Source organism: Plectropomus leopardus, chromosome 6 (assembly GCF_008729295.1).
Source record: "Plectropomus leopardus isolate mb chromosome 6, YSFRI_Pleo_2.0, whole genome shotgun sequence".
In the NCBI taxonomy this organism is placed as follows: Eukaryota; Metazoa; Chordata; class Actinopteri; order Perciformes; family Serranidae; genus Plectropomus; species Plectropomus leopardus.
In genome coordinates, this window is record NC_056468.1 from 11,944,249 (window position 1) to 11,955,771 (window position 11,523).

Consider the following 11,523-nt stretch of genomic DNA (forward strand, 5'->3'; position numbering starts at 1 on the left):
TCTTCATTAAAGTGGACTGAGTATTAAACAAATAAACAAATATCATTTGATCACTTGAACTAATGAAGCCAAATTATTTATACATGTTATATAAGAGTTACACACAAGTTTTTCATTGAGTTTCAAAGAGGGAACAAAGGAGGTTTATGCTTTAATAATAAAACTAATTTAATAAATTAATAATGGATTACAGACATGAACATTACTACACAAGTACAGTTTTAATTAATTAATTATATTTTGGGGAACATATTCTTATGTCCTTTAATGAAACAGAATAAGGTATAAATGAAAAGCATTTTGTAAGTTAAGAAAACATAATACCATGGTTTGTTTACTCTATCTAGACATTACAGTGCTTGTTGCATTTTTTTTTTTAATTTTGTTGTTGTTGTTTCATCTACTGTTAATCAATTTGCAGCACAATTAAACACCTTAACAGTGAAGCCCTGACACGCATCAACAATTTTTATTTTTCATTTTCTTAATTATCTCTGATTATTTTATTCCCACTCTGTTTTATCAACTTTTTATAATCGGGATGTGCACAGTGTACTGGCACCCATTTTTTATGAGTGTTGTCTCTGCATTTGCGAGGGACTCTGCCTATTCATAATTTTTTATTTACAAAATTCAGTAAACATATTCAGAAATCCAGAAATCAAAGGCTTGAATGTGTGCTGCAACATTTTGGGCTTCGGTCTTACAGGAAGGCTAGGTTAAAGCTTACATAGTGTATAACTATGGTTTTAAATGTGGATAAATATGTTTTAAGATGAAATGTTAAACAATCAAGAATGAAGAACAGCTCCACTAACACCAGATGTCATTTTAATGCACAGGTTTAGCGCCTGTTCCTTTGCAAAATTGCACTTAGTGCGTGTTTTTCCTTTCTTTTTTCTTTTTTTGCATTTACTTTGACACCAGGTACTTTTGATGCACAAAGCAACATGTAATGTAAAACAACACAAAGGTCACAGTATAATTTTGAAGAAAACAGGGTATTAAATGCATTACTATTTTTAAGGAATTTCAGCATACTATTTGAGCACCATCATACCAAGGAGGAAAGAGTCACTAAGCAGGTTTTGCTTGAAGAAAGGACACAAACAAATGTGTAAAAACTTGTAAGAAATGTATTTTCTATGTAGAACAGCTCAACTTAACAATCTGAAAAAGGAAATCCAGGGGGTTGATACAACTGTAACTGTAATGCTTGATCAATGCAAAAACATACCCGTCAGACACTTTAAACAAAGCTGAGAAAATTATCATAAATATTTCTCTGACAGTCTGAAAACAATGCAACATTTTAAGATAGCTTCATACAAAAGTTATATTAATACTTCAAATACACACTACCATTATGTTTAGCTTGATAATATTACATTTCGGTTAAGGCTGCCAGGAAACTTTGGTTTAATGCTAAGGTCATTTTTATTGATCGGTTACTCATGATGGTGTATCTGATTGTGTTATTATACAGGAGTTCATCTTTGTGCTTTTTGCAATGAAATCTTCATCAAAGTGAGTATTAAGCAAATCAACAAATATAATTTGACCACATAAACTCATGTTGTTGAATTATTTGAATATGAAATGTTTTAACATAAAATTTGCAAACAAATTGTTCCATTGAGTTTCAAAGAGAGGGAGCAAAGGAGGTTAATGCTGTGAGCTTTGATTGATTATTAATGGATTACACACAAGAATATTCCTGCATGTACCGTATAATTTCAGTTACTGAATTACATTTTGGGAGAATATTTTCATATTTTAGAAACGCTCTTAAATTATTTGAAAACTAATACTGAATACAATAACGTTTTTTATGAAGAGCATCATATAGGTTCAGAAAACTGATCCTTCATTTAAACTTCAATATGACAGTATGCATTACAGTTTTATTTTATTTTTGGTTTTTTGTCTTGTGTGTTTAAGCAATGGAAGGGAAAGCGGGACCACTTTTCACAATAAGTGCTTTTATATTTTATAAATGTTAGTACCCTTTGCTGATAACACTTGAGTCTTCATTGGTAAAAATGTATTATTGCAATGTATATTTAGATGTAATAAATGTACTATGTGATCATGAGATTGAAGCAGATGTCTAATTTAATGTGTACTGATACTGTTTGGCATTTCCCAATTTTCAAATTGCATAAAAGAGGAATATTAATATGTGTGTAGCATGTTTCCATGTCTCTCTTGTGATTAATGATATGTGATATTATATTATATGATATATTATATGAAAGATATGGAAGGAAAAACGGGAACACTTTAAAAAATGAGTGCTTTTATATTTTAATATATATATATATATATATATATATATATATATATATGTATATATATATACATACACTAACTTACCTAAAAAGGTCCTTACACGTAAAAATGCTGATTTAAATTACTAATACTCACTGAAAGTACTCTGTACTTTCAGTGAGTATTATCTCTGCATGGCCTGATTTATTTATTATAGACATGTATTATATTTATATTAAGGCTTCTAAGCATTATGCAACATGTATAACTATGTAGCAGAATGTTCAATATAAGGAATAACTGGTTAGACATATCTACTTAGTCACTGTGCTCTTCTGGGCTCAAAAGCCTCAGTTTCATGATCGATAAAAAAAAAAGAAATATCTTACAGATAGACCTTATCTCTCTTCATCTATCTGAGATGGTACAGTGTTTAAAAAGTGCTTCTCTGAACCATTTTTTCCGTGAAATCTTGCTGATCTCACCTCAAGATAATACTCACTTTCCCCTCTTTACGATCGAGTCCTTATCGATCATCATTTATGGAGCTGTCACTGTGCTGCAGTACGGTCATGACTTTTTGGACTCCCGATACGGGTGGAGTGTAGTTTCCTCGGAATGGCCTTGATGATCAGCTGATCTCAGATATCTGCAATTACCATCAGATTATCTTTTATCAGGTGACAAATTGGCAAGAGACTCAACAACAGGTCACTTGATTAAATTCTTTAATTTACCACTATAAATTAACTTTTTACCTTTTAGTACATTATTCTTCAGCTTTTTCTATGGATGTTTACTTAGCAGCACACAGAGGGGCACAAAGGCTCTTTTCACTGCACAGTTGCTGTCTGGCACATGCACACTGCAAAATGTGTGGCTATTATGCAAGTCTAAACAGTTTCAGTCCACTTCCATCACCACAGCTATGTTTACAAACCAGACTTTCTCTGCAGGCTGTCTGTTTGGGTTTCATCTTGACAGGTCATCAGATGAGGCATGGCTTGGATCAGTACCGAGATCAATAAGAGCGAGCTGAAACAGCACTGAAAAGCTTTTAAAACTTGTATTCTATGCTGCTGAGATTAATGAACTTTAAACTATTTTTGGGATGCCAACTGTAATTTTCTGATGTGGTGAGCCTCAATCCTGTTTATTCAGCAGGACACAGAATCAGGCCTTCTTCCTCATACAGATTTAAGACAGACACCCCTCTTACTTTTATAATCTAGGACACTGTCCATGTTGTCAGCGTGTAGGTATGCAGGTGTCACAGTCACTGCACACTGTGTGGACAGGAGTGTTTGGACTGTCCTGTAATCTTTGCTCAGTTATCACCAACTCTCTCAGCTTACTCCTTGGCTAAATGGTGAATGAGTCACAAAAATGTCTGTCTGCTTTGGTAGGTGGTGAGTTGCCCAGGGAGACATTCATCAATAAAAACCAGGAAGCATTGGAGGCCTAATTAACAGAATGTTACAATATTGCTTGTTACCTGTAACAGTGGCACACCTTTAGGGCAAACACCACCTAAATTATAAATTCCAATGTTATTTCCCTGGCCGAGGAAAGTTTTGTCAGTATTTGTGAGCATGAGCTGCTCTCTCTCAGAGCCAGAAACCAGAGAAGTAAGTCTCAGACTTGTGATGTCATCGAGCTGCTGTATAGACAATAAATGGGAAACTAATTTTGTTTATCCACATTATGTTTGTTGTCTTTTTAATACTAAAATTAGTTTTAATCTATTACACAGTTCTCAGTTCTGAAACAGGGAATGTACTCATATACTCACAACTTTCCCCTAGCTGCTCTCAGTGTCGTCTAAAACATCTTTCCCCATTCGTAGTTTATGAAGCAGCTCCAGACTTTTATACTTGATGACATCACACATTTGAGTTTTAGCACTCTAGTTTTTGGTTTGGGAAAGAGAGTTGCTCACATTTATTAATATTTTTGGACTGTCTTTGACCACAGAAATACCATGTATGAATTCTGAAAATGAGCAAAGATCCCCTTTAATATATTGAAACCATTAATATAAATTCCACCTGTCCTTTTCCTGAAATATCACGATAGCATATCACAGCTGTTGGTTGCTTTGCTCGCTGACATCACTGTATGCACAACTGACCCTTTTCACTAATGTATCACAGCAGGTTAAACACAGCTGAGCCTTACAAAATCAATAATTAATGAATCTGCAAGTCAAATTGGGGTATTCACATCAGAGGTACCGACAATAATAACCCCAATAATAGTGTCAATGCACGCTTGTTAAATTTTGCAATTCAAACTGACCAATGAACTCCGTTAGCTGCAGCTATGTTGAAAAGTGAAATGCAAATACAGCAAGTGTTCATTTGTACTGCTCATTTTGCACTTAACATGCCTTTCTGCACCATTTTCAGCCTGATTTAACAGAGATTATGTTATTGATGTGACATAACATGCTGCCCTGAAATCAAGGTTGGGAATTAGCACCGCAGCTAACAACAAAATGCTGGTAAAACATGCAAGTGGCTGCTAGATTTGTTTTTTTCTTTCCAACCAAAGGAAAAATAAATGCATTAGTAGACTTTGGATCCACTAGCCACAGTGGCTGGTGGACAAAAAAATCTCATTTCCAACCCTGCTCAGAATTGTAAATCAGGTCATTGATTCATCAGTGCCACAGTGTTCATTAAATCAATAATCTAATCAATGCCAGAAATACAGCTGATACCCGTGATAAAGGCCTGAACCAAGAACCAGAATGAGAGACACACACTGAGATTATGTAAAGCACTGTTCAAGTCTAAGGCCACCATAGATCTGAGGTTTGTTTTAGTTGTTTGTTTATATACATATATATATATAATAATGATCATGCATATTTATTTCTCAATATATAGTTAGTTAATTTACAAAGTCGTAGCTCAAACAATCAAAACTGAGCTTTGGAAAAATCTTGAATGCAACCTGTTTTTTTTAAATCTCATATTGTTTGTCCAAGAGAGTTCAAGACACACTAAATACTTGCAAATTTAGCCTTTAAAGAGGTTTTATTCTGAGATATTTGCTTTTTTTTCTTTTTACTTTTTTGTGGCCTTGATTTGAGAGGACAGCTTAAAAGTGACAGGGTGAGAGAGAGGAGAAGAGGTGCAGCAACGGGCCGAGGTTGGAAATGAATCTGCAGCAGCAAGGACAGTTGCACATGAGCTGCCTGCTGTACCAACTGAGCCACTGGGTGCCCCACATATTTGCGTTTTTAATACTGTATACATATTTCCTGTATGTTCTGGGTGTATATTAGTAAAGAAACTGCTGAGAAATAAATATGCATGATCATTATGGCCTTGCTAAAATAACAAAGTTTAAGGTGGCCTGCGACTTTTGCACAGTATTGTAGATAAACATGCTTTTATGGTGACACATTTGGCTCCGCGCTGCATTGAAAGACAAAAATCTTCAAAATTCTTAGGGAATCATGAATTTATTCCAGAAGAGTCAACATGTCCAGGACACAAAACATATTCTATCCCTATGAAAAATGTATTAAACGTGAAAAATAAAGTAAAACACATGGCTCATTTAGAAGGTTATGACATTTTAGTACTAAAGAATTCAAATGTACAAATAAAAAAGGTAAAAAAAGAATAACATGCAACAGTTTTCAAAGTCCAAAAAGTAAGACTCACTACTTGAACTTTAAAATACAGTGAGAATAAGAAGGGGAAAAAAACAGACATGTGATTCAAAATCTGCGCTGCTTGTTGGGTCCATAGTCGCCAGGCCCGGGGACACCTCTGGGAAAACCACTCTGGCCTCCTCCTTGCATGTTGTTGTTTCCTTGCCCCTGCATCATAGGAGCATTCTCAGCAGCCATACCAGGAGTACCAGCGGGACCAGAATTTCCACCCAGTGAATTTCTGTTCATCCCGTGACCGCCCATATGCATCCTCATGTCTTGCTCCCTATTCTCAGAGAAGTTGCCCCTGAAGCCCTCCTGCTGCCTCTTCAGCATCTCCTCATTGCGCATCCTCATCTCCTCCTCTCTCCTCCTGCGTTCCTCCTCCTGCCGGAGCTCAGCTTGTTTCCTCTTCTGCACCTCCTGACTGTGGAGCTCCTCCATCCTCCGCAGCTCCTCCTGCCGCCTCAGCAGGTCCTGCCTCATCAGCATCACTTGATGCTCGTGTCTGGCCGCCTCCATCTCAGCCTCCAGCTTCTCCTGAGCCTCCTTCATGTTGCGGTCCACCATTTCGTACTGCTGCTTCTCCATCTCCATCAGCGCCTTCCAACGCATGGCATACTCGTACTCAAAGGAGCCCGGCTGAGCAAATCGTGGTGGCTGCTCGCGCTCTTTGTGATACTGCTGGTTTTTGTTGATGATTTTTTCCGACAGTCCCTCCTCTTCATCAAACTGTTCCATAGGTTCCACAGTGATGGGGCGAGGGAACGCTGTGAGAAGATAGGCACCCTCACTGCACTTATCCAGAGCCTTTCTTGCAGCTGGTTTTGAGGTGTACTCCACTATGCCCTTCCCTGTGGGCCTCCCTCTGTCATCCACGATCACCACAGCTCTTTCTATCTGACCAAAGCCTGAGAAGGCCTCCTCCAGCAGCTCGTTGGACACAAACTCTGGCAGGTTTTTCACACTTAAAGCAGCACCGTGTGTTGCAAACCTCACCCGGATGGGCCTGCCTCTGAACGGGGTATCATCCAGCTCGGCTCTGGCGATCTCAGCTATGATCCTGGTCTCCAGCCGGATGAAGCCGAAGCCCCTCTCCTTGTTGATGAAGATTTCACTGGCCTTTCCGTACTTTTCAAACAGCTTCTCCAGATCCTCCTCGGAGACTCCGGTTGGGAGGTTACCCACAAACAGCCTGCTGCGCTGGGTGAAGGTTTTCTCCCCGGGTTTCCTGAAGCACTGCAGGTCCAGGGTGAGGGCCTCCTCGGGCTTGACTGGCTCGCTGTGCTCCGGCTGCTGCCCGTTGGCGTTTGTTCCTCCGGGTTTCTTCTGGTCTCCCGGGCGGTTAGACCCGTGGTTTTGCTGGGGGCCTCTGTTTCCTTGCATTTTTGCAAATATATTTAAAACCCGAGTCGACGAATCGCTCGATAAAACCACGCAAACTCGGCGCACAAAGAGCTGCGAAAATGGCGAGCCTGCGTGCTGGCGCTAAGCTATTGTGACGCAATTTCCGCGCGACTTTTGTATATAAATCTGTGACGTAAACTCTACGCGACGGTGTGAGAAAAAAAAGACTTCTTCTTCTTCTTAATACAGCCATGAAAAAAAACAAACACAGTAGATCATGGATCTATTATAAATCTAGATCCATGAAAAAAAACAGTCCCCCAGGAAGTCAGTGGGGGAAAAAATATGGATGTATTAAACAAGAAGGAAAAAACGCATTTGAGATCAAAATAAAAAGCTTATGGGAGTATCCTTCAACATATTACACACAATTTATCCAGTGAAGCTTGTGTTTGGAAGATTCAAGTCGATTTTTTTTTCCAACACCAGCATGTTTTAGATTGGTGGAATATATATTTAATGTAAAGTTGTAATACAGGCAAAATAAGATTGAAAATAAATTGTATATCACACAACTTTTTAAAAATTATTTTTGGAAAGGTTCATGCTCATAAGAAGAATTTGTCAGTTTTTGTCTTTTCTTTGTATGTATTTTTATTTACTTCTTTATTGTGTATTTGTTTTGTCCCTACATGTATTTCAGTGCATTTTTGCAATGATCTTGTATTCAATAAAGAAATTTAAAAAAAAAAAAAAGACCATTCTCAGTTTTTTTCTAAAATCTTACATTATATAATGTTAAGCTCAGTATGTATACTATATTGTCAATTAAAGTTGAGCTAAGTCATTTTGTATAAGGTTTAGTTTTTTGGGGGTTTTTTTCAACAATTTTTCAAGTTATACAATATATTGTACAGATATATAATACCTATTAATTGATCATTTAAGTAACATAATTTAATAATATAATTTCATATACATAAAACACAAAAAAACCCAATAATACAGATAGCATTAGATTGTACGAGGAAGATTTAATCTTAGACATATACACCTTATTTATTTTAATTAGATATACATTTTCCGATTATTTGAGAGGTCTACAGATAAGGTCTTTTCAATAAGGTTTATAGCACGTTTTGTGTCAATGTAAAGCATACAGATTTGCTCTCGCGAGAACACGCGCTCCTACCGAAAAAAAGTAATGTTGAGCGGTTGATTTCGCGGGAATTGTGTCTCCTGCACGTTGACAAGGAATAAAATCAGTTATATCTGCAAATATAACGTATTACCTGATTTAAAACGGGCAGCGGTTAAAGCTTGACGTCCCCTCTTTGAAGGTAAGGTCGTTAAATCTGTTACATTATCGGCTCATCAGGACAGCAGGCATGTTTTGGTAGAGATCAGACAGCATTACTAGCTGTCAGCAGCGCTAACGACCTACTAGCCTGTTAAAACCACTTTGTAAACGCGCTCGGCATTCATTAAGCGTGTCTGTTAACAACTTACAAACATGTCTGCTAACCTCTCCTCCGCCTCCGCTGCAGGACAGCCATGTTTTCCGACATGAGCGCCCAGAAGGAGGGCTCCTCTCTGCTCTGCCGCCCTGCCTCCGAGGACCAGGGGCCGGTGTTTGAGAGAGTGTCGCTGGCCTACAGTCCCTGCGCCGAGCGCTACACAGTCAGGGAGCGGAGCTTCAATCGCCAGTATGCTCATATTTATGCAGCACGACTCATGCAGATGAGGCCCTTGCTGTCAGAGAGAGCCCAGCAGAAGTGGGGTAAGCTCAGGATTTTTTAAAAACTACACGGGGGACTTTTAAGCATCTGAATAATGTATCTGTTTGTGTCTTCCTGTCTCTGCCAGGATCAGATGTGCTCATCAGGAAGCTGTGTGATCTTCAGACGGGGGAGCAGTGCTGCATCGTGGGGACCTTGTTCAAGCGTATGGAGTTGCAGCCGTCTATTTTGAAGGAGATCAGTGAGGAGGTCAGCAGTCATGCTAAATTCACCAGCTTCATTCACCCACACACCAGACAAAATGAAATCTGCATCATTTTTCCTGTTTTTCTCTCTCCTTCAGCACAACCTGCTGCCTCAGCCTGCACGATCCAAATACATCAGTGAAACAGATGAGCTGATTCTGGAGGATGAGCTACAGAGGATCAAACTGGAGGGCAAAATCGACAGAGACAAGTGTGTCACAGGTGTGGATTTTTATTGAGATAAAGGCAGTGTCACTGTCACATTACTGAAGGAACACAGTGTTGCATCACTCGGCTGTGGGCAGGTCTCTCATGTTTCTTCTGTTTCTCTTTCAGGTAGTGTTATTGCAATATATGGAGCTGAGAGGAATGATGGGAAGTTCACAGTTGAGGACTTTTGCATGGCCGATCTTCCTCCGCAGACACCAAAACCTGCGCTCAGCTCTGACAGGTAAACTCACACACACACACACACATACATACATAAATACAGATCTTATATCCCAGTCTATTGCAATAGTAGATTATAATGTTGTTGTCTGTCACCATCCAGGTTCGTCCTCCTGGTCTCAGGACTTGGGCTCGGTAGTAGTCAAGCTGACAGCATGCTGGGACTACAGCTCCTGGTTGATATGGTAACCGGTCAGCTTGGTGATCAGGGGGAGCAGAGCGGGGCAGCGACAATTTCCAGGGTCCTACTGGCTGGAAACCTCCTGAGCCAAAGCACCCAGGACAAGGACGCATCAACAAAGGTAACTGACTCAACCTTGACGCACATGTTTATCTCTTATTAGTTTTACTCTTTCAGATTAAAAAGCAAACATTATTTTTCTCACTTAAAAACATTCAAATACCTGTTTTATCCTCTTTGTGAATCAAGCCCAAGTACCTCACCAAGAAGACTCAGGCTGGCAGCGTGGAGGCCATCCGTCTGCTGGATGAGCTGCTGCTTCAGCTGGTGGTGAGTCTGCGTCCCCCTCCACCCATATGTGTCTTTTTTTATTTTATTTTCTGCCACATTGTAATAAACACTGTGAGTTGATATTTCGATACATTAGAAATAATTCATGCCTGTGACCAAAGACTGTTCATCACAAGTGTAAGGAGCATTATTATGAACGTTAAAAAAGTGATTAAGATTTGAGTGTCACTGTCCCCTGCTTTTCTAGGCTTCAGTACCAGTAGATGTAATGCCGGGCCAGTACGACCCAACAAACTACACCCTCCCTCAGCAGCCTCTACACCGCTGTATGTTCCCGCTGTCTTCGGTGTACCCCACTCTACAGTTGGCTACCAATCCATACCAAGCTAACATTGATGGAGTGAGGTAAGCGTGCGCAGTCACCGTCTACCATCTTGCAATTAGCGTTGAATCCAAAGCAGGTTTGCAGATGTTAAACGCCCTGTGTGTTTCCACCAAGGTTCCTGGGCACATCAGGTCAGAATGTCTGTGACATCCAGAAGTACAGCAGCATGGACAGTCACCTGGAAATACTGGAGGACACGCTACGACTCAGACACCTGGCCCCGACGGCACCTGATACTCTTGGTTAGTCAGACAAGTTGATGCAGAATAAAACATGGACCTTCCGGCTGATATCGGCTCAAATTGTTAACGCTGTTTTCTGTACATCTCGTGTCAGGTTCTTACCCGTTTTACCAAAAAGACCCTTTCATCTTGGAGGAGTGTCCCCATGTTTACTTCAGCGGCAACGCCCCAGGCTTTGAGTCCAAGCTCGTCAAAGGTTGGTGTGGGATGTGTACATGTACACAGAAAAAAGCTGTGGGATGATCACCAGTTAGACAAAATATCTACATTATTTTTGCTGTTATTATGCCATTTGAACTTTTCTCCTCTTTCCAATGTGCCAGTATATTTCTTCTTGTCTGTCCGTCAGGTCCTGATGGCCAGGAAGTCCTTTTGGTTACTGTTCCAGACTTCAGCAGCACCCAAACAGCATGCCTGGTCAATTTACGTAATCTTGCATGTGAGCCAGTCAGCTTCTCGGCCTTCTCCGCAGACGATGATGACGAAAGTGAGATGAACATCAGCCACTGAGGGTCCAAATCTACATGCAGTACGACACACTGACACTTCTCGGACACTAATAATGAATATCCAGACTAAAATCTCCTGACCAGAGAGGTCACACCAACACGGGGGCCAAGAATTACACTCATTGCTACACTGATGCTGTCCAGTGTCATTACAGTCAGGGTGTGTCTGTTAAAACTGCCTTATAAGGTTACTTCT

The 11,523-nt window shown here is 39.7% G+C and overlaps 2 protein-coding genes across 2 annotated transcripts; one reads left to right on the forward strand and one right to left on the reverse strand.

Moving 5' to 3' along the window:
* Window positions 1-5,724: 5,724 nt before the first annotated feature.
* nono (non-POU domain containing, octamer-binding) lies at window positions 5,725-7,461 on the reverse strand. Its single transcript, XM_042488216.1, has one exon. The coding sequence runs from the start codon at window positions 7,322-7,324 to the stop codon at window positions 6,005-6,007; it is 1,320 nt and encodes a 439-aa protein (XP_042344150.1). The 5' UTR covers window positions 7,325-7,461; the 3' UTR covers window positions 5,725-6,004.
* A 1,032-nt stretch (window positions 7,462-8,493) lies between these two features.
* On the forward strand, window positions 8,494-11,519 carry pold2 (polymerase (DNA directed), delta 2, regulatory subunit). Its single transcript, XM_042487869.1, has 11 exons — window positions 8,494-8,625; window positions 8,833-9,065; window positions 9,152-9,273; window positions 9,368-9,491; window positions 9,606-9,720; window positions 9,823-10,021; window positions 10,150-10,230; window positions 10,439-10,596; window positions 10,691-10,818; window positions 10,913-11,014; window positions 11,168-11,519. The coding sequence occupies exons 2-11, from the start codon at window positions 8,840-8,842 to the stop codon at window positions 11,326-11,328; spliced, it is 1,416 nt and encodes a 471-aa protein (XP_042343803.1). The 5' UTR covers window positions 8,494-8,625; window positions 8,833-8,839; the 3' UTR covers window positions 11,329-11,519.
* Window positions 11,520-11,523: the final 4 nt, after the last annotated feature.